Source organism: Myotis daubentonii, chromosome 1 (genome assembly GCF_963259705.1).
Source record: "Myotis daubentonii chromosome 1, mMyoDau2.1, whole genome shotgun sequence".
NCBI classification, from domain to species: domain Eukaryota; kingdom Metazoa; phylum Chordata; class Mammalia; order Chiroptera; family Vespertilionidae; genus Myotis; species Myotis daubentonii.
In genome coordinates this window covers 162433660-162457070 of record NC_081840.1, presented here as the reverse complement: position 1 = coordinate 162457070, position 23411 = coordinate 162433660, and the positions used below count along the sequence as shown (strand labels likewise).

At 40.6% G+C, this 23411-nt stretch overlaps 1 protein-coding gene across 7 annotated transcripts in view; it reads left to right on the top strand.

The window, feature by feature from the left end:
- Window positions 1–294: 294 nt before the first annotated feature.
- The window catches only part of NFKB1 (nuclear factor kappa B subunit 1), a 128738-nt gene continuing 105621 nt past the window's right edge, over window positions 295–23411 (top strand). For 4 of the 7 annotated variants that reach the window (XM_059664363.1, XM_059664355.1, XM_059664429.1 and 1 more), the window contains exons 1-2: window positions 295–428; window positions 22467–22512. In XM_059664363.1, coding sequence (XP_059520346.1) covers window positions 22474–22512 — 39 coding nt within the window. In that variant the 5' untranslated portion in view covers window positions 295–428; window positions 22467–22473. Of the gene's footprint in view, window positions 429–22466; window positions 22513–23411 lie in introns of those variants that run through there. The other 3 variants (XM_059664382.1, XM_059664373.1, XM_059664409.1) reach the window with 2 other exon arrangements.

Sequence of the window (23411 nt, the reverse complement as noted above, 5' to 3'; positions counted from 1 at the left end):
GAGAGAAAGACAGAGAAGTGCGCCGCGGGCCGGGGCAGGAAGAGGAGGTTTCGCCACCGGAGCGCCCGGCGGCGCGCTGACAGCTTCCCCTGCCCGGCCCGGCCTCGCGCCTCTCGCCGCCGCCGCCCTCGGCTCGCGCCCGGCCCCGCTCCGCGCCCCGCGCCGCCCAGGCCAGAGCCGCCGCGGCCGGGAAGGCGGCGCCGCCGCGGCCCGGCCACCGCGCGCCCCGCGCCTCCCTCCGCCCGCGCTGCGACATGGCGCGGCGCTGACCGGCCCCGCGAGACCGCGCGCCGCCGTCTTCCTGGCCCCGAGCCGCCCGCACCCGGCCCCGCTCCGGCCCCGCCGCCGCCGCCTTCCCGGTCCCAGGCCCGCGCCGCCCGGAGGGGAGCCCCAGGCGCGGGGAGGCCGCGCGCCGCCGCGCCACCAGGGTAAGCAGATTCGGGCGAGAGTGGCCCCGCCGGGACCTGCGGCCCGAGTCCCGCCACCTTCCGCCCCGCACCCCACGGCCCCGCGGACTTCCTCGTTCCCGCGCTAACTGCTGGGCAGCACCGTGGGAGGAGGTTGACAGGAGTGGAGAGGCGCTTGGCATGGGCGGCCGAGGGCCAGGCTCATCCGGACGCGGCGGGGCGGGCGACCGAGGCCGCGGCTGCCCAGCTGTCCTTTCTCTTCACCTCCCTCCGCCGGGCGGGAGCGGGACCCGGAGGGCAACTCGCGCAAACTTTTTTTCCAGTTCCCACCCCCACCCCTGCCGGGGGACGGCCTGGGGGTTGGGGTGCGCGGGGGCTCCGAAGAGAGTGGGGATGGTGGTTGGTGCAGTGCTGAACCAGATTTCGCCTAAGGGCGTTCCATGAAATGAAAGCAGAAGTGCAGGCAGTCCCCAGGGCTGGGGAAGCCCTCCCCAGCTCCCCCAAATGGAAAGGGACAGTCTTATTCCTTCGTCTCCTACTTCGAAAAAAAGTCCCCCAATCCCACCCCCTTACACCCCCCCCCCCACACACACACACCCAGGACATAATAGATTCACCGAGTATAGGTCCTGTACATTCACTTTCAAAAGAAGGAGGGCTTGATACTGATCCTACAGGGCCTGGCATTTAAGAGGGAAAAGAAATTACCTACTTAGAGTACTTTTTAGCCGCTCTGGTTATGTAAAACCCTTGAGCCAGGGGCACCACGTATTGTGCATGACCCCTACCACGAAATGATCGAAACAAAGCCTTGCCTCAATGCACGTTTTCTCGTGGACTTCAAAAACAAATGCCGGTGGGGATGTTTGCCCTGAGTTATTGGTCTATCCTGAAACCTAAGTGGGACTTAATGATACAGGATCTGACTGTCAAGATTTGAGATGTTTTCATGGGCTTGTTAAGTAGGGTTTTTCCACATTGCAGCTTATTAAATAGGTATATTTAACTTAAGGGTTTTGTTAGGAAGCCCATGATCTAAGAAAATGACTGATATTACTGAAACACTTAATAGCTCGGGCATACAAATGTCCTGCTACAAACTGGTGATCTTTGGTAAACACTTAAAAACTTGGGATCCAGATGTTTTCAGTGCTTATTTTTCTAGCAAAATACCTTCATTGAATGTTCTTTAGTACTTTAAGTTGCACTAATGTTTGTTCAGACTTTAAAAAAGGACACTTGGTTAACAGAAAGCCCTTCCTTTTGCTGTATGTTGTTTTCTTGATTTCAGTATTGTGCTTTCTAGAGGCCAACCCTTTCACTCTTGTATGTGCTCAGTAAATGATGTAAATGATTTAAAGCAAACTAGTTTTGGGGGCTTATGAACTTGAGGAGCCAGGAAATAAGAAGATTTGTGTCTTGGAGCCTTTTGCATTTATTATGTAATTAAATGGGTAAAGTGAGAAAAACAAATGGAATCTCCTGAAATTCTTCATCCCTGTTGATAGGCCTGCAGCTCCTCAATTTGCTCTGGGGCTTGTTTATATAAAATATCTTCCTGGGCCACAGCCCACTGGACAGATGTGAACACCAGGGAAGACTTCTGGTGTGTAGATTGAACCTGTTTGCAAGACTTTTTAAAGAAGAAACGATCATCTGCTTAGGGGTTGGTGGCGATTTGAACATTTTTATTTTGTAATTCCGGTTTTAGCTTATGTTCTGCAGTTGGCATTCAACGGGGTTGTCTAAATGCCCCTGTTTTTCAAGCCCAGTTAGTAAACAGTGGAGTATACATACCAAAACAGTTGTTCCCCTTTGTAAGCACTGCTTTGATCTTTGTACTTCCTTCTTCTACCTCTTCGACAAGAGCCTCTGTGATGACGGAGTTGCAGTTGGTAAAAGCTCAGTTAGTCTGGAATGGGCAGAACTTCAGATTTAGTTGATCCTCATATTTATCTTGTCACATTCCTTGGAACAAATTGAAGCTAGTTTGAGAAACTAATATTTACTCAGGTTGTTTTCACTCCTGCTTTTCGACTTCCAGAGAATGGACGAAGTAAGTTACAGTAAGTTAACTCGACTTGAGGGGACTCTCAAGTTCATAAGCTCATTGTGGTAGACAGGAGGTGTAGATAAGGAATGGGAGGTTGTAGGAATCTGGGACTCTCGTTCAATCAGCAAGACCTTACTTCTCACCTAATTTATGAGAGGACCCCCCCCCCCCCTTCAGAAGAGGTGAAAGTTCTGGCTTCTGGGGGGAAGTGGTTACTTTATAACCTTCAATTAGTTTGAACTTGGGAGAAGAAAGAACAGTAGTTGACATTTTAAAACAATACATTAAAAAAATAATGTCTGAGTTTCCATATGGATTTTTGATAGTCAAATATCATCTGTTTTCTTCTTCAGAGCTTATTGGTAAATGCCCTGTTCTGAGCATAGAGATGACTGCAGTAGGAAGTGTTTCTGGAAATGCAGGTAGTTTAACCAATAGAGTAAATATTGAGATCATGCCCTTCTACAGGTTGGTCATGAATCACATTAGCAGGAGTGGCTCAGAATCAATGGCTACACAGAATTCCTCATTAGTTTACCTTACTTAGTAGGAAAGTTGTATTGTTTGCTTGATTGGTTTTCTGTTTATAATATGAATCCTATAAGGTGGCATGATTATTATATGTTATAAGAAGAGAAGAAAGAAGAGAAGGAAGCATAGAATTCAGTGCTGGAGGGTACTTTTAAGTCTTCTGTGTCTACATGCATGATTAGAGTTAATTGACAACTACTTTCTGGGTGACCAGTAAACCACACAGCCAGTTTACCCTGCTTTCTGGAAGTTAATCTCATTTGCACTATAAATACTGAACTCACTATAGTGTTCTTAGAGGTGAGCGGATAAATCCTCAGAAGCATATATACCCCTTTGAGCTGACCCTGTCACTCCGTAGGAGACCCTGAGGGTTTGAAGAACTAGAGGCATTCAACCTCAGAGAGGAATGTTTGGATTTGTGGCAGGGTCCTGGCTCCTTGACTGTGCAAGCGTGTGTGTGTGTGTGTGTGTGTGTGTGTGTGTGTGTGTGTGTGTGTAATAAAAAAAAGATTAATAATTGAAACCAGCTAATTTGGTAGAGTTAATAATTGGAGTACATAACCAAGACATTTATCTTTGTGATAGTTCACTAATGAGTGTCCAGGGCCTCACTGTTAGGTTTTTTTTTTTAAAGTAGTAGTATTTTTTTCATAATGAAATTGCTTTATGCCTTTGGTTTCTGCTGTGTTAAAGAAGGTATTCCTGAGTGCATATTAACAAACTACCTTTAATATTTTCAAATGTGATTGATAAACCTACCCTTGAAGATCAGCTAATGGTTTAGAAAATAAATTGTGAAATAAAATCTTATTGCTGCACTATGAATAATTTAAAGCCAACAGCTTTACACAAAGTATGTAATATAAGGTGTGATTTCTTAAAGATTATAAGAATCCTCAAGAATATAAATGATGGTTGAAAAGATTTGTTTTATTTAGAGTATTAATAATATATTTTAAACTTTAAAAAGAAATCATTAATCATTCTCTTCTCATATTTTCTGTAGTAATTATTAGATTTAATTATCAGTAAAACAAGTTTTATCTGCTTTAATTTGTTGCCTGCTTTGAAATTAGAATAATGAAATGGGTGGTTTAATTCCCCATTACAAATTGGCTTATTTTCATTTACATTTTACCAGGAGGCCAAAAATCTTATAACCAGCTTTATTATGATTTGTACTTTTAACAGATATTAATAAATTTAAACTATCCATAGATTCCATTTCTTTAAATTATGAAACAATTCTGATTGATTGAGCTTTAAAGAAGACTGTAAAGAGTCTATATAACTTATTCTTTAAGAGCCCAAATATGAAAAAAATAATAAAAAGGAGAGGAAAAAGAGCTACCTGAGAGAATAAAAATCCTGTAGTTCCAGTTTTAAAAAGATCACATCTATACTGACAAATATCTGACACTGAACATTGTGCTTGTTGGTACACACTGAGCAATCAGTAACTTTTTGTTGAATGAAGGAATGACATAAGTTTAGATTTGTTTGTTTAAAAAGGGGCAACTGTTTTCTGCAAGGAATAAGAATTATACCACTTTGCCTTGCCTTCTGAGAAGAAAGAAGCCAAAAACTAGTTCTTACTTCCTAGATATTCTTTTCTTATTTAAAGGACACTTGAAGTTTACTAGAACAAGTAATTTATTCAGAAGTACCCAGGGCCTTCCAAAAGGGAAGCATTTTATTCTGAAAGAAGAGTTTATGAACTGGAAAAAATGGCTTTTAGTTTCAAAGTTTTAAAGACACTTATCAAACAAGGTAATAAAGTAATTGAGATGGTAAAAGGTGCTTGTACAAGTTTAAAAAAAAAGTAACTTTTTGGCTAGGCTAGAATTCCTCTGAGCTCCATTGAAATTGTAATTTCAATACTAGTATCTCCAAGAAAGGAAACAATGTAACAAGCACTGCCTTGTAATCCAAAAATTGTTAAAGCTATCTAAATTAATCAAAATGTAAACACAAATATGCATTAAAAACTTATCACATATAAAAACTGGGGTAGGAGGGGAGTTATTAGCTGGAAACCTCAGGAACTAGCAGACAGCAAGATTTACTGTACTTTCCACTTTTGTACTTTAATGATTTTGTGACTGTAAAACCTGTGCCTCATCATACCAGTTTTTGGTTTTTTAAGTTATTTCTCAGTTGTAGCATTTTCAGAAAATTGTCCTTGAAACTCTGACTCTATCTATTCTGTGTGGACACAGTGTATGAAATGAAATATACTATCCAGACTAGAACAGAGCACAGTGCCAACACCCTCCATCCTGGTGTCATTGTGCCCCCAGGGAGCGCAAGAACCATTTCATGGAAAACTGCCAACTTCAGTCCACTTTGCTTTGCTGCCCACCTCATTCTGGTTCTGACCCTGGCCTCTCTTCCAATCACTGCTAAACCTACAGTCACGTTTAAAAAGTTAATTTTAAAAACTGTTTATAAATACATAGATGTATAATGATTTTTGTTGTCAACAAACTGCGGAAGAAACTAAATGTTTACTTATATAACAACTACACTGTAAAGATGTCATTATTAAAAAGTACTTTGAAAGTGAATGACAGCAGTGCTTGTTAAAGCAATAAAATACTCCAAATATTCTGACGGTAGCTTCCCGATGAGAAGAGCCAAGGGAATAATAAATTTTGCTGTGTTGTGGTACATAATCAGTGCAATCGACAGCCTCTGGGTGGCATGAACAGAAGTGTAAACAAACACCCAAAGTTAGAACATTGTCCTAACCTTTACCATACTAGCCATACATTTTATAGTGGAAAATAAAGCTATTGGATTTTTCTTAGATTTTAGCCTTTTGATATATGAGGCTCAAAATATAAAACTGCATAAAGTTAAGCACACCTTTTAATTAACATTTAAAATGTAATTTGATTTCTATACTGAATTTTGTTTGTCAAAATAGCAATTATTTTTAAGTTTTTATTACTGTTTATCATTTGGATTAAATATTTTATAGTATATTTCAATATCAGGACATTGAAGTATACTATAATATATTTATCCTCATTACCTCCAAAAATCCCAATATATATCAGACATGAAAGTAAAAAGTTAAAAGTTATGACAGACTTCCTTATCAAACTACTTACCTATTGTTTCTGTGCCCAAACCTGCAATCCATTTAAATAGTGAAAATAAATTACTTAATTGTCTTAGAAAATATGCCTTCCAAGACAAGTATATTAGGAATGGAGGGAATGACTATTTTTTAAGTGTTTTAACATGAAATCTTGACTCATGTCTTATTGATATTTGAAGAACTTCCTTGTCTGCCAGTTCTTAACTTAGGTATAAGTTTATTTTCCAGGATTTAACCATTTATTGGTGTTTGATCATTAAGACTTGATGTATACACTTGTGTCTTTTTCTTTTAAATGTAGGCTAGGTGTGGTGGTGAGATAAAAGTTAAAGAGTTCCTTACAATTTACGGCATCTAATGTAATGCTATCTATATAATACAAACACCTGTATGACTTATGCAATTAAAATGACGATGTGAAAGGGTGGGAAGAGTATGGTTGGCTGTTCATATAGAGGAAATTCAAAGTAGAAAAGAAGAAACATGAATAAGGTAAACAATATAAATTAAACATATGTATTATAGTTCTATTGGATTTTAGGAAAGTACTTAAGGGAATACACAAAACCACTGGTTTATGTAAAATTAAAACTGAATATAAAATATCTGGAAAGTAGAAAAGATAGTTTTCCGAAATGTGCTCACATAATTTCAAGCCAACCAAGACGGTATGGGAAAATACTCTATGTTGGAGATGGATTAAAATGAGCCAAAAATATAGCAAGTCCTATACTATGTTCTTTTAGTTCATTTATTTTTCATGCTAATATATAGTAACGTATATAAGTTAAGTGTTATGTGTGTGTGTGTTTCAAACCTATGAGTCTTGAAAAATTTGGCCAAAACAAAAGATAATGAAAGCACAGATAAAAGTTTAGGGGGAAAGTTCTCTGTAAAATTGGATCTTGAAATTTACTATTGACTCGAATGTGAAAAGGAAAATAATATAGAAAGTGAATCAGAATTCAGAGAAAAGGGTAAATTCTGTATATCATGGATGAGAATGGGAGGATCATAATGAAAGAAGCAGAGATTGCCCTTGAAAAAAAAGTTTGTACAGACATTTCACTGTGAATTATCCTATTTTTAATTAATTGAAAACAATGGTCATTTCCCCCACATTCTGGGAACACTTTAGAAGTGGTTAAGCAAACCTCAGAAGACCTGGTAAATTGAAATCAGAATCATGGTATGTGACAACAATTAAGTATACTTCCTTGCTCTCATGCAAATCATAACATTCATTTGAAATAATATCTTTGTTTTCTCTCCATGTGTTTACCCAACTTCCTGTTTTAGACATTTAACTAAATTTAACAACCACACCTTAGAATATTTTAGTATTTCCTAACTATTTTAAAACATTACCTTATTGGTCATTTACCCTGAAGTTCTTTGTCATGATGGGCAGGGAAAGTATTCCTTTTCTCTTAAAAGTCTATTAGAATAGTCCATGCTGTTTAGAGAGGTAGTTTAATTCTATGTTGAAATAAATGGATGATTGGTTGGGGGGGGGGGGCAGTTGTGCTATGTTTATTGAAGGAGCCCAGTCATTTAGGGCAAGCCACAGAAAACGATACTTCTATTGCTGAGGCACTTACCTGTCACATACATATCCACATCAGTATGCCAATGTCCAATTAATCATCCCCACACCAAGGTGGTCCCCCAGCACACTAGGGGATGCAGTCGTTAGCCACTGTGGTCCATTCAGTAGGTTTACCTGTTCTTCATGCAGACTCACTGATCTCCTCCAGTCAAGCCCCAAGTTCTGGCAACTCAGCCGCCTCCCCATCTCCAGAATTCATTTCTTCCTCATTGAATTTCTAGTTCTATTTTTGCACTGTCTCCTAATACATTATCTCCTACTTCTATTCCATCCTTTATTCCAGCATAAGGGTCAAATTTCTAAAGTGCCAAGTCTGATCATGTCAGGATCTTTATATTTCTGAAATGGTTCTTCGTTACCTTCGCAAGCTGATTGCTGCACACCTCACCTCCCACCCTTGCTCCTCGCCCATCCCCCTCCTTCTCATACTATCCACATCAATTTTCAGTTCCTTGTCCGCCATGTTTTCTCACTTTGAATGCCTCTGCATACGCGCTTCTTTCTTAGCCATAGTGCTAACTGCACAATCTTCAGGCGTGGTTCAGGCATCACTCTTGCTCTCTCCTCTATTCATTCTCCCTGCCGACTCTTAACGAATTGTGTGCCCCCAATCCGTGTTCTCTTGACTTCTTATGCAATCCAGACAGAAAATATGTTCAAGGGCAGGGACTTTGTCTTAGTTTTTATTTGCACAGTCTATTGCTGTTTTGTCTATTTACATATTCATTTCAGCAAACTTACTGGATGCTGTGCAAATAAAAAGTTAAAAAAAAAGGGAGAGTTGGATTAAATGAGTATCTACCTGCAAAAATTGTTTCTTTGATATAATAGTGTTATTTGGAAGATTTCAGATTTTCTTACCATTTTGAGGTAGATAGATCAACCTAAGAAAAATGCATGTGAGAAATTACAAAGACAATTTTTGATTACCAGTGTGATAAATATAAGGAACTCTCGGTGCACCAGGCCTCTGGTGTAATATAAGAACTTGACAGTGCTATGCTTGCATTTGTCTTCTTCCCTTCCAATGTGCTGTTTATTATACATTTTACTGATGTATATCTTATAAACCCCCAAATAGATTGTACTTTTTTGGTAGCAAACAAGAAAAAAAAAGTGTTATACTCACCTACATATATCATTATCTTTGGCATTTTTCATTCTTTCATGTAGGTCCAAGTTTCTATCTGGTATCATGTCCTTTTAGCATGAAGAACTTTCTTTTTAACATGTGTTTTAGCAGACCTGCTAATGGCGAATTCTCTCAGCTCGTGGTTATTTGACAAATGTTAATTTAACCTTTAATTTTAAAGGACATTTTTTCCAAATATAATATAAAATCATACACTGATCTTTTTTATTCCTTTCAGCACTTTCATTATTGTTTCCAATGAGAAGTCAGCCATTATAATTATCTTAATTCCCCCTATCCCTTGATGCTTTTAGGATTTTTTTTCTTTAGCATTAGTTTTTAACAGTTTGGCTATAATGGACCAAGCATGGTTTTATTTGTCTTTATCCAACATGGGGATCTTTGAGATTCTTGTATTTGTGGTTTGATTTTTAAAAAATCAAATTTGGAAAATTTCTGATGATTATTTCTTCAGTATTTGTCTCCTCTCTCTTTGTAGGACTCTAATTTGCAGGCCACTTGATATTGTCTCATAGGTCACTGAAGGGGTTTAATTCTTTCTTCCTTTTTTCTCCATGCTTCAGTTTGGATACATTTTATTGGTCATTCTTCAAGTTTATTGATCCTTTATTCTACAGTGTTCAATATGCTGATAAGTCCACTTAGTGAAATTTCATTTTGGTCTAGAATTTTTCATTGGATCTTTTTATTTTTTAAGAGTTTTAATTTCTCTGCTGAGATTTCCTATCTGTTCATTCATTATGTCCATTTTTTCCTTTACATTCTCAAACTTATTGCTATTAGTAATTTTAAAGTCATTGGTTGTGCCTTGACCAGTGTGGCTCAGTTGATTGGGCGTCATCCCATGTATCAGAAGATTGTTGGTTCAATTCCCAGTCGGGGTACTTGCCTGGGCTGTGGGCTCAATCCCCAGTAGGGGGTGTGCAGGAGGCAGCCAGTCAATGCTTTGCCCTCATATTTATGTTTCTCTCTCTCCCTCTCCCTTCTTCTCTCCCTAAAAAATAATAAAAATATTTTTAAAATAAAGTCATTGGTTGCTAATTTTAGCATTTGGTCATTTTTTGAGTCATATTTTTCTACCTCTCTGCATGTTTTGATATTTTTTTTATTGTGCATTATACAGAGTATAGATTTTTGCCTTTTTTAAAAAGTATTGAGTTTTTTTTAATGTCATCCCAATAAATTCAATAAACATTTCTTAAAAATATATTTTTATTGATTTCAGAGAGGAAAGGAGAGGGAGAGAGAGAGAAACATCAATGATGAGAGAGAATCATTGATCGGCTGCCTCCTGCACACCCCACCCCTGGGGATTAAGCCCACAACCCAGGCATGTGTCCTGCCTGGGAATTGAACCGTGACCTCCTGATTTATAGGTCAATGCTCAACCACTGAGCCATGCCAGCTGAGTTCAATAAACATTTTTAAACAAAGAATACATAAGCATGTATTCCATTAGCCATCAGTGTGATCTTGAAGCATACTTTGAAGACTATTGGGTTAGATCCCTTCCTAAGGTGATGTGGCTGATATATTTTGAGTTGGTGTTTTTATCCAGGTCTGACCCTACATCCAATCTTCCTTTTTGTTTTGTTTTTCTATCAAAAACTTGGCACTACAAGGGAAACATTCAGAATCTCTACCTAAATACCTAGTAAAAGAGCCAGCCGTAGAAACCCACACAGTAGGCAGGAGTCATCTCTACTGAAATACAGATTTCTTTGGGTTAATTTGGCATACATGGTTGGTATGGGGGATTAGCACACTAACTTGCTATGGCTTGCAATCTGGTCTCTTCCCTCGGATGCAAGTCTGCTGTATCCTCACACACAGCCTGATCTGAAGCTCTCAAGTGCTTGATTGTGGGGCATGAGGGCTGACCATTGTGCAAAAGCACATGGGACGGCATGAGACAGACTCATTGCTGACTTTATGGCATTGCATTTGATGCTAGGAAATGGTAGGTCATGGCTCAACTGCCTTCCTGCAATCAGAATTACCACAAACTCTCAGCACTGGCAGAAGTATCTCAAGTTAAAAGCATTTAAATGGAACCAAATTGCTTTTTATTTTTTTAATATGTATTTTTAATTTCTTTATTGATTAAGTTAATACATATGTGTCCTTATCCCCACATTATCCCCCCCCCCCCACTCATGCCCTCACCTCCCTGTTGTCTGTGTCCATTGGTTAGGCCTATAAGCATACATATAAGTCCTTTGGTTAATCTCTCCCCTTTACCCCCACCCTCCCCTACCTTCCCTCTGAGGTTTGACGGTCTGATCGATGCTTCTCTGTCTCTAGATCTGTTTTTGTTCATCAGTTTATGTTGTTCATTATATTCCATAAATGAGTGAGATCATGTGATATTGATCTTTTTCTGACTGGCTTATTTCACTTAGCATAATGCTCTCCAGTTCCATCCATGCTGTTGCAAATGGTAAGAACTTTTTTACTGCAGCGTGGTATTCCACTGTGTAGATGTAACACAGTTTTTTTAATCCACTCATCTACTGATGGGCACTTAGGCTGTTTCCAAATCTTAGCTATGGTGAATTGTGCTGCTATGAACATAGGGGTGCATATATCCTTTCTAATTGGTGTTTCTAGTTTCTTGGGATATATTCCTAGAAGTCAGATCACTGGGTCAAATGGGAGTTCCATTTTTAGTTTTTTGAAGAAATTCCATACTGTTCTCCACAGTGGCTGCACCAGTCTGCATTCCCACCAGCAGTGCACGAGGGTTTCTTTTTCTCCCCATCCTCGCCAGCACTTGTCATTTGTTGATTTGTTGATGATAGCCATTCTGACAGGTGTGAGGTGGTACCTCATGGTCATTTTGATTCGCATCTCTAGGATGACTAGTGACTTTGAGCATGTTTTCATATGTCTTCCGGCCTTCTGTATGTCCTCTTTCGAAAAGTATCTATTTAGGTCCGTTGCCCATTTTTTGATTGGGTTGTTAATCTTCCTTTTGTTAAGTTGCATGAGTTCCCTGTAAATGTTGGAGATTAAACCCTTATTGGTGATAATATTGGCAAATATGTTCTCCCAAGCAGTGGGCTTTCTTCTTGTTTTGTTGATGGTTTCTTTTGCTGTGCAGAAGCTTTTTATTTTGATGTAGTCCCATTTGTTTATTTTCTCTTTAGTTTCCATTGCCCTAGGAGCAGTATCAGTGAAGAAACTGCTTTGGCATATGTCTGAGATTTTGCTGCCTGTGGATTCCTCTAGTATTTTTTTAAGTACTTATCTTATATTTAAGTCCTTTATCCATTTTGAGTTTATTTTTGTGTATGGTGTAAGTTGATGGTCTAGTTTCATTTTCTTGCATGCATCTGTCCAATTTTCCCAACACCATTTATTGAAGAGGCTGTCTTGACTCCATTGTATATTCTTGCCTCCTTTTTCAAATATTAATTGAGCATAGTGGTTTGGGTCGATTTCTGGGTTCTCTGTTCTATTCTATTTATCTATATGTCTGTTCTTGTGCCAGCACCAGGCAGTATTGAGAAGAGTGGCTTTGTAATACAGCTTGATATCTGGTATTGAGATCCCTCCTACTTTGTCTTCTTTCTCAAGGTCACTGCATCTATTCGGGGTCTTTTTTTATTCCAGATGAATTTTTGGAAAGTTCATTCTAGATCTGTAAAATATGCCATTGGTATTTTAATGGGGAGTGCAATGAATCTGTAGATTACTTTGGGTAGTATGGACATTTTGATGATGTTGATTCTACCAATCCATGGACATGGTATGTTCTTTCATCTGTTTATGTCTTCCTCTATCTCTTTTTTCAGTGTCCTGTAGTTTTCCGTGTATAGGTCTTTTACCTCCTTAGTTAAGTTTATTCCTAGGTATCTTAATTTTTTTGGTACGATGGTAAATGTGATTGCTTTTTGAATCTCTCTATAAGTTCATTATTTGAGTTTTCTTGTAACAAGCAAAAACATTGCTGGTGAATCACCTGGTTTTATTGAAATGGATTTAGAGTGCCCCTTATTATAGGGTATATCCCTTAATCCCATTGCATGGTCCTTCTGGAATCACAACTGAATGCTCAGGCTGTTCATTTATGTCTCTTCACCTTGGATAATTGCAACTTCAGTGTCTCTCAGAAGTTCCAGGAACTTCTGGATTTTTTATTCAGCTCTTAGATCCCAAGAATTTGTTCTCTAGTAGGCTTTGCAGAGTCTTGACCTACACAAGCATGGCTTAATATTTGGCTAAGGACTAGAGGTTTCCCCCTGCAAATTTCTAAGCCTCTTTTTCTATGTGAACCCCACCTTTCTGATACTCTGCCTGGTGAGATTGTTTCTCTCTTGGTGCTCTACTTCCTTGTGTCATGGTTTGGAACATGCTGTCAATCAAAAGTGGATTTGGAGCTCACCTCAAGTGTTTCCATGCTCTTATGGTGTTCAGCCCTATGCTGTTTTTGTCCTCTGTTGTAGATTATTGCTTCAATTATTTTGTATAGTTTTACGGTTGAGTATGGCTAAAAGGCAAGTTCATTAACTGTTACTCTGTCATGACTAAAACCAGAAGTTCACATTTTGACAAATATGAAGTTGTAGTATTTCTTGTTATTAATGCAATGTTAATTAAAAAGTACTTAATGTTGCCTTGGCTGGATTGCTCAGTTGGTTAGAGCACTGTCCCAATACGGCAAGGTTGTGGGCTTAATCTCTAATTAGGTCACATACAAGAAGCAACCAGTGAATGCATAAATAAGTGGAACAACAAATCAGTGTGTCTCTCTCTCTTCCTCTCCAAAATAAATTTAAAACAATTTAAAAAATAAAATTAATCAAGCAACAACTTTTTAAAAAGTACTTAATGTTTACTGATTTGGAAATACAAAAAAAGAAACCATCATGTCTACTCTTAGACATTTATATACACTTAAGAAGATGTAAATATAGAGATAAAGTTAAATTTCTGTAAAACAGTATCTTGTCAACTGTAAAATTACCAATATACTTAAATGTGATAGCCCTTATGTGGACTACAGAGCTATAGGTTACAGGGGAAATATAGGTTTCTTGGCAGAGGTCGGATTTGAGCAGAGGCTTGAGGAACCAGTAGTATTTAAGTAGGAAATTTGGCATTTCAGAATGTAGGACATACTTTCAACAAATATACAAGATGGAAATGACCAAGGTATTTTTGAATAACCAGTCTGCTTATAGTAGAGGGTTTGGTTAGTATATAATTATAGTAGATGCTTATTATATGATTTAATATAGTAATTAATATGCTGAGTGGTTTTGGGCTTTTGATTATCTTGTAAGTAATATGGCAATTAAAATAATTCTAAGGAAAAAGTAACACCACAGTAAGGGAGAACAGTAGGGAGGTTATTTTTGTCATTCAGAGGTGAGACAATGAAGGTTTAAGTAGGATGAAACACTGGAAGTGTGCCTGCCTCTTGAATTTTTTGGAATAGTCTGAGAAGGATTGGCTTTAGTTCTTCTTTGAATGTCCGGTAAAACTCCCCTGTGAAGCCATTTGGTCCAGGGCTTTTGTTTGCTGGAAGCTTTTTGATTACTGTTTCAATTTCATCAGTAGTTATCGGCCTATTCAGGTTTTTTGATTCTTTCTGATTGAGTTTTGGATACTTGTATTTTTCTAGGAATGTGTCCATTTCGTTGAGGTTGTCCAGTTTTTTTGGAGTAGAGTTGTTCATAGTATTTTTTTTTTTTTACAATCCTTTGTATATCAATAGGGTCAGTTATTACTTCACCTCTTTCATTTCTGATTTTGTTTATTTGGGTCCTCTCTCTTTGTTTCTTGGTGAGCCTGGCAAGAGGTTCATCAATCTTGTTTTTCCTTTCAAAGAACCAGCTCTTGGTTTCATTGATCTTTTGTATTGTATTTTTTGGCCTATGTTGTTTATTTCTGCTCTAATCTTTATCATTTCCTTCCTTCTGGATACTGTGGGCTTTTGGAAAAATCCAGTTGCTCTCTTTCTAATTCTTTAAGTTGCAAGGTTAGATCATTTATTACCTGTTTTTCTTGTTTTTTTGAGGTAGGCCTGTAAAGCTATGAACTTCTCTCTCAGGACTGCTTTCATTGTGTTCCATAGATTTTGGATTATTGTGTGTTCATAGTCATTTGTTTCCAAGATGCTTTTTATTTCTTCTTTGATCTCTCTGGTAACCCAGTCATTATTTAATAGCATGCTATTTAGCCTCCAAGTGTTTGATTTTTTTCATTGTTTTTATTGTAGTTGATTTCTAGTTTTATGCCATTGTGATCTGAGAAGATGCTTATTATGATTTCTATACTCTTGAATTTGAAGAGACTTTGTCTGTGTCCTAATTTGTGGCCTGTCTTTGAAAATGTCCCATGTGCACTGGAGAAGAATGTATATTCTGTAGCTTTGGGGTGAAATATTCTGAAGATGTCAATTAAGTCTATCTGATCTAGTGAGTCATTTAGGATTGCTGTTTCTTTGCTGATTTTTTGTTTAGAGGATTTATCCAGTGGTGTCAATGGGGTATTAAAGTCCCCTGCTATGATTGTATTGCTATCGATCTCTCCCTTGATATCTTCCAGAAGTTGTGTTATGTATTTGGGTGCTCCTGTATTGGGTGCATATATGTTTACCAGAGTTATATCTTCTTGTTGAATTGCTCCCTTTAGTATTATGTAGTGGCCTTCCTTATCTCTTGTTATGGCCTTTACTTTGAGGTCTATTTTGTCAGATATAAGTATCGTAACCCCAGCTTTTTTCTCAGTTCCATTTGCCTGAAACATTTTTTTCCATTCCTTCACTCTCAGTCTGTGTGAATCCTTGGTTCTGAGGTGGGTCTCTTGCAGACAGCAAATATATGGGTCATGTTTTCTTATCCATTCAGCTACCATATGTCTTTTGATTGGTGCATTTAATCCATTTACATTTAATGTTATTATTGCTAAGTACTTGTTTGTTGTCATTTTTATTCTTAATGTTTGTGTTTCTTCTTACCTTTCTGTTTCTTCTTTTTATAGAAGTCCCTTTAGCATTTCTTGCATTGCTGGCTTGGTAGTAATAAGCTCTCTTAGCCCTTTTTTGTCTGTGAAGCTACTGATTCCACCTTTAATTTTGAACGATAGCCTTGCTGGGTATAGTATTCTTGGATTCATTCCCTTGCTTTGCATCACTTTGTATATTTCATTTCATTCCCTTCTGGGCTGGTGTGTTTCTGTTGAAAAATCAGTTAATATTCTAATAGGAGCTCCCTTGTAAGTAATTTTCTGTCTCCCTCTAGCAGCCTTTAAGATTCTTACTTTGTCGTTGGTGTTTGCCAATTTAATTATGATGTGTCTTGGTGTCGGTCTTTTTGGGTTCATTTTGTTTGGGGCTCTATGTGCTTCTTGGACTTGCATAGTATTTTTCTTGCCAATATGAAGGAAGTTTTCTGTCATTATTTCTTCAAACAGGTTTTCTATTCCACGCTTCTCTTCCTCTCCTTCCGGTACCCCTATTATGCAAATATTGCTTCGTTTTGTGTTGTCCCAAAGCTCCCTTAGGCTCTCCTCTTGCTTTTTAAATCTTTCCAGTTGCTGCTGTGTTTGTGTGTTTTTTCCTACCTTGTCTTCTAATTCGCTGATGCAGTCCTCAGCCTCTTGTAGTCAACTGTTTAAGCCTTCCATTGTGTTGTTTATTGCAACTATGTCATTCTTCATCTCCTCTTGGTTCCTTTTCATGTTGGTGATATTCTCATTCAGCTCCTTATAATCCTCATTGAGTTGTGTGTATTTGTCATTGAGTTGTGTGTATTTGTCATCTAGCTATTTGAGCATCCTCATAACCATTAGTCTGAATTCTTTCTCTGATATGTTGCTAGCCTCAGTTTCATTTAACTCCCTTTCTGGTGATTCCTGTTTTTCTTTCCTTTGTGGATTGCTTTTTTGCCTTCCCATGTTTTGCTGTAATGTTTTAATTGTAGATCCGATTGTTTTGCTACCCAGGTTCTTTTGGGGATGGTGCTACTGGTGTGATCTCTCAGGTCTCCTGGGCTTGGTAATCTAGCGTAGCTCCCTACTTGAGCTATTTGGGTTCTCTTGATGTAGGCCTGTGAGCTGGAAATGCGCAACTGCAGTGTCTAGAAGTCAGCAGCAGCCGTGGAGGGAGGGTGTCCCAATTTTTGCTGACTTACGCCCTTGGTTGAAGTCACACATGCCCAGCAGGGACTCACAGTGGCATGGAAAAGCATGGGACTGTAGTGTCCAGAGTTTTGCAGCTGAGAGGTGGGCAGACTCAGTTTTTGCTGCTGCACCTGTGGTGGATAGGTGCGCGCTCCCAGTGGCAGCTCACAGGGGCACCAGGGGTGCGTTTGCCAGCATAGAATACTGAAGCACTCTGAAGGGCCCTGGCACGTAATTGAGGTGTCTGTGGGCAGGTATCCAGGGTGAGTGAATTCAGAATTTCTACTGCCGGGGGAGTGCGTCCCTGTTTGTCCAAGATCGCACCTAGTGGGGGCTCACAGTGGCTCCCGAGCACCCTGTGGATAGATGGGCTCTGGGTGCCTGCTCCTTGGAAATGCACGACTGTGGTGGTGAGTTTGCTGGTGCAGAGCTCTGACGCACTCTGAGGGGTCCTGGCGCAAAAGATGCGTAGCTGGGTTGTCTGTGGGCAGTTATTCAGGAAGAGGGAATTCAGAATTTCTACTGTGGGGCAGTGAGCCCTTGTCTGTTCAAAATCACACCCAGCAGGGGTTCGCAGCAACATCCAAAAGCTGCCTATGGAGTGGTGTGCCCTGGAAGTCTGCACGCTGGAAACACAGGTGTTGAACCGGCTCGAATGTGATGCCCTCAAGGTCTGCCACTGGGGAAGGGGGAGCTGCACTTACTGCTGTGGAAGTGGTGCGCCTTTGGAGGTGGAAGTCCCAGGGTCCGTGGGCCTGTGCGTGAGGCAGCAGGATTTTGGCTGGAGTGGCTGCTGGGTCGCGGGCAGTGTCCCAGGCTTGTCTGGGTGGTGGTCCTGATGAGTTCCTAGAAGAGGCCACTCTCCCCTTCAAGATGGCATGGGCTCTGTGCCCGAGTCCCGCAGTCCGGGGAGTGCCCGCCGGTTACAAGGATGAAAGTGCCTCCAACTCTATCCTTAATGGTCCAACCCTGTGGCCTTGGTCTTGCTGCCTCCACTAAGACTTCCTTCCGCTGGCCTTAGATGTCAGACGTGGGGTTGTCACATATGTGCAGAAAATGACTCATTAGGCATTCCACGTAGAACTCACCCCATGTTCAGAGCTTAGTTATAACATGCTGCTTCTCACCTGGGAAATACAAGCAAGTCACGGGAGAAGATGTTTTATTTGTTGCCAGGCAGCTACATTTTCTATTTTTCTTTCCGTGGTGTGAAAATTTTTCTTCAAACCTCACCGTTGGGGAGGGAGATGCAGAGTTCAGCAGTGTCTTCTCAGCAGTCAGCCCAGTACCTCCCTTTCTGTTTCAAGGTCCTTCCTCAAAAGCACAGAACTGAGCAAAGGAAAAGTGAGAGGAAGGGCTGGGGAGCAGGGGGGCAGAAGGGGCTTTCCCTGGCCTTTCCTAGTCCTTCATTTCCAAGGGCTTGTTGTAAGCTCAAATTTTTGAAATAAAACCTGCTTTTATAATTAATGCAAATACTACTCAGTGATTCATCCTTTCCAAATAAGTCTTGGTTTCTTTTGACATTTAGTTTTGAATTATGAATTAACATTGACAGCACCCTAGGATTACTGTTACCTCAGCTCTTCACAGTGAACTTAAACTCTCTTACAAAGTATGTAAAAGTTTAGGTTTAACCATCACCCAAGTATCTTTGGGGCTGCTGTTGGGCTTTTAAAACTGTGATCTTTTGGCACACATTTGTGCATGGGGAGTTTGTTGGAGGGAGGACTGAATTTCATTGGGCATTTTGTCCAGTGCCTACAATTTAGGTTCATTAAGGTTTTAACTACAGTTGTGATCATGATGATAGCCCTGCATTAGTTCTAATAAGGTAGATTTAGTTGAGGTTTTTTTTAATTAGGGTGAGGGTTGCTTCATATTGAATCCATGCATTCCAAGGCCAGGAAACCATCCACACGTTTAAAACTATAAATATACTGAATGTAGTAGAGGTACTGAACGTGTCCTGTCAGTTTTACAAGTCAACAATCTTACCCCTGCTTTTGAAGACTGTGGGCTAAGATTGTTTGAGAGGATTCAAGTGATCAGCCCAGATTAATAGAAAGCCTAGAGACAAAAGAAAAAAAGGGTTTTAATATTATTTTTGGAAATTGGCTCCTGTGGTGTTCTAAAAATAAGGATTTTTCATATGGAATGTTGTAACTGGTATTGCTACTGTGTCGTAATACTGTTTTCCTTGTATTCTTCATATAACTGAAAATTATGCTGATGATTCTTTAATATAGTTATACTAGGGGCCCGGTGCACGAAATTCGTGCACTGGGTATGTGTGTGTGTGGGGGCGGGGGGGGGCGTGTCCCTCAGCCCAGCCTGCCCCCTCTCACATACTGGGAGCCCTCAGGCGTTGACCTCCATCACCCTCCAATCACAGGATCGGCCCCTTGCCCAGGCCTGATGCCTCTGGCCTAGGCGTCCGGCCCGGGCAGCGGGGACCTGCAGTTGCAGCGGCCCCACGATCGTGGGCTTCGCTTTAGGCCCAGGCAAGGGACCCCTAGCTCCTGGGACTGCCAGCTTCGACCGTGCCCAGCTCCCATCACTGGCTCCACCCCTACTTCCTGCTATCACTGGCCAGGGCGGAAAAGGCACCTGATTCTCCGATCATGGCTGGGGGGCAGGGCAAAGGCGGCCCCAGGGCCGCCTTTGCCCTGCCCCCCAGCTCTTAGCTCCCCCCTGGGTTTCCGATCACTGTCAGTGGCAGGGGGCTTCTTCCTGCTTTCCCTTTCGCCTCCCTGCATTATGCCTACATATGCAAATTAACCGCCATCCTGTTGGCAGTTAACTGCCAATCTTAGTTGTCAGTTAATTTGCATATAGCCCTGATTAGCCAATGAAAAGGGTAGCTCGTACACCAATTACCATTTTTCTCTTTTATTAGTGTTGATACTGAATACATTTAAAAATCCAAGTTTACAAAAAGAATTATGATGTAGGTGATGTGTTCTTTGAATAAACATTGATTAGCTCACTAACATTCTGAGTTCTTCTCAAAAGTCCAACCCATCAAAGTCTCTGATTTTGCAGATGAAGAAACAGACCACAGTGAGTTTAGTTGTATATCCAGTCACCCCCTCAGCAATGGCTAAACTCTTGAATTTTGAATGACTTAATTCCTCTCTATTGTGTCAAGTCAGTGTCCCCCCTTTTGACTGCTTGTCTAATTGAGTACAGCTGTTTGTACACTTCAAGCAGTAATTTGTTGTAGACAAATACTTTCTTGCAAATCTGCATGGCCTTCTTGTTCCCTGGGGCTGAGAGCTTCCCTTCCCTGGGTGGTGAAGTTGGACCCATCCTGTGTCCCACGAGGCACCCTCTCAAGGCTCCCCTCTCACCGGTCACACAGGGCCCTAGCCGAAATCTAGAGGATTTCATTGCATGTTAGGGTCTTCTTTGGATGGTTTTTGTCCTTATTGAAGTAGTGGGCGATGTATTCATGAGGGTGAGGGCTAAACTGTTTTAACAAGTAGATCCATCAGTACACTAGGTTCAAGAACAAAGAAGTTTTCTTCTCCCATCACCCGTGGTATTAGCCGCCTGCCATTCATTCATCAGCTGTGTGGTAGAAGCTCTGTCTTCTCCGCGTCTAGGTTTTAGCCAATGGGAAAGAGGAAAAAACAAAAACATGGAGGAAGGATGTTAAGACCAGACCTGGCAGTGACACACAGTAGTTCTGACATCCCCCTGGTGAGCATGCCATCAGACGGCCATCCCTGACTCCCAGGAAGTGTGGGGCCCGCTCCAGCTGAGCAGTCACACTTCCAATTGCAGCTCTGCGCTGTGGAAAAGGAGAGAACAGATTTTGGCAGGCAGCTACCATTTCCAGCCCAGTCCCAAGTACCCTTGAGTGCGTTATACACTTCATTTGTGGGGTAGGGGAAACTTTGCACCAAGGAATTAATATTTGCTTTCAGCCTGTGATATTTTTACCTTTTAATTTTTCATGTACTACATCTAAAATTTGAGCTTAGTAAATTTAAATAAAATTAACCTATACAAGGCAATTTCTTAAGGAAATAAATCCGGTATGATATACGACGTTAGGTACTGTTTTTATCTGGCAATATGGTTCTTTGGTTTTCTCAGGGCCTCTGGATAATAGAAGATTGCTAGGCTTGCAATGTATCAATATCTGGTTGCAGTTGATTAAGTTGGAGAATATAGCCTTGATAATAAGGGCTTGTATTTTTATGTCTTCCTTTTGAAGTTTTAATATTACAGTGTTCTTATACAGTAGTCCCCTCTCATCCAGGGGGGATTCGTTCCAAGACCCCTAGTAAGTGCCTGAAACCAAAGATAGTGCCAAACCCTCAATATTAGATATTTCCTATACATACATACATATGGTAAAGTTTAATGAATAAATATTGCCCAGTAAGAAATTAACAATAGCTAATAACATCATAGAAAAAGTAAGACAATAAATTGTAACAACAGTTATGTGAGTGTGGTCTTTATCTCTCAAAATATCCTATTAGGCTGTTCTCGCCTTTTAACTTAAAGGAAGTACTTTATGGCTTCTTTTTGGCATATCCGAATTGCCAGCATCACTACTTGCACTTTGGGCCATTATTAAGTAAGATAAGAGTCACTTGAACGCAAGCGCTGTGATGCTGTGACAGTCGATCTGACCACCAAAATGGCTCCGAGGTGACTAGCAGGTGGGTGGGGTGTACAGCGTGGAGACACTGGACTGGGGGATGATTCACACCCCGGGTGGGACGGAGTAGATGGCAGGCGGTTTCATTGTGCTATTCAGAAAGGCACACATTTTAAAGCTCGTGAATTGTTTATTTGGGGAATTTTCCATTTAACATTTTTAACGGCGGGTAACTGGAACTGCGGAAAGTGAACCGTGGATAAGGGGACTACTGCACCGTTTTGACAATGGCAGGAAATGCCTGCCGCAGTGGGACGCACTGGCGGACAGCACAGCACACTGTAGCAGCCTCCCCTGGTGCCCTGATGCACTGACCACGCCCTTTTGTCAGCAGGGTGACTGCCCCTTAGCTTCTCCACTGGAGCAGCATACACTAATACAGAAGGCATGGAGGCAGCCCTAACACCATCACAGAGTTCATGCAGGGTTAGCAAATAACCTCCGCGAAGAGCTAAGACTAAATCGTTGATGTCTACATGGTGGCAAAAAGAAATGGCCTCTAAGAATCCAAATAGGATTTTTATATGGAAGATGAAGATTAGTTATACCAAACTCCAGAACACTGTTCTGAGCCTGGCAAAGGGTTTTTGGAGTATACATAAATGCTGAGTCCTGGATGATGCGATTTTTCTGCTGTTAGATTTAGGTCCTGAAGAACTACACCGTGTCCTCCTCCTCAGGTCTTTGAAAAAGGATTATATTTGGTCTTCCTGTCATAATATAGTTTACTTCTGCATGGTGGAATTGTTAAGGTTCATTTCAGGCTTACGGTTTGCTTTTGTTTTGCTTTGCTATACAGCTCCAGAATGGCAGAAGAGGATCCATATTTGGGAGGGCATGAACAAGTAGGTATTATAATATCATCTCACTGCTCATTTTTCATAAATATATTCATATTTAAAAATATACAGAAGTAACAATAGTAACAATTAGGCAAACTCTAAAATTGGTAAAACTCTCCTTTAATTGTTTTCGCAGTTTCCCTGTCCCTCCATGGAAGGTCAGAGAGGATATTTCTTTAAATGAGTAACTTAAACCCCGTTATCACACACAACTGCTGCATAAAAACTATGTATGCTACAGGGCAAATAATAACTACTGTATTAGTGTCCTGGGGCTGCAGTAACAAATGACCACAAACCGGGTGGCTTAAAACAACAGAAATATATTCTCGGACATTTCTGGGAAGCTACAAGCCTAAAGTCAAGATGATGACAGGGTTGGTTACTTCCAGAAGTTCTGAAGGAGAACCTGCTCATGCCCCCCCCCCCCCCCCCCGCGAGCCCCTGGTAGTGGCCAGCAATCCTGACATTCCTTAGCTTGTAACTGTATCACTTCAGCACATGGCTGCCTTCCCCGTGTATCTCTCATTTCTCTGTATCCAAATTTCCCTTCCTTTTCTCTCTTTTTATTTTAAAATATATTTTTATTGATTTCAGAGAGGGAGAGAGAGAGAGAGAGAGAAGCATCAATGATGAGAGAGAATCATTGATCGGTTGCTTCCTGCACGCCCTCCTCTGGGGATCAAGCCTGCAACCTGGGCATGTGCCCTTGGTCAGAATCAAACCCAGGACCCTTCAGTGTTCAGGATGATGCTCTATCCACTGAGCCAAACTGTCTAGGGCCCTTCCTTTTCTCTTATAAAGGCACCAGTCATTGGATTTAGGGCCCACCCTTTAGTATGACTAGATCTCAACTTGATTACAATCTGCAAAGACACTACTTCCAAGTAAAGTCACAGGTA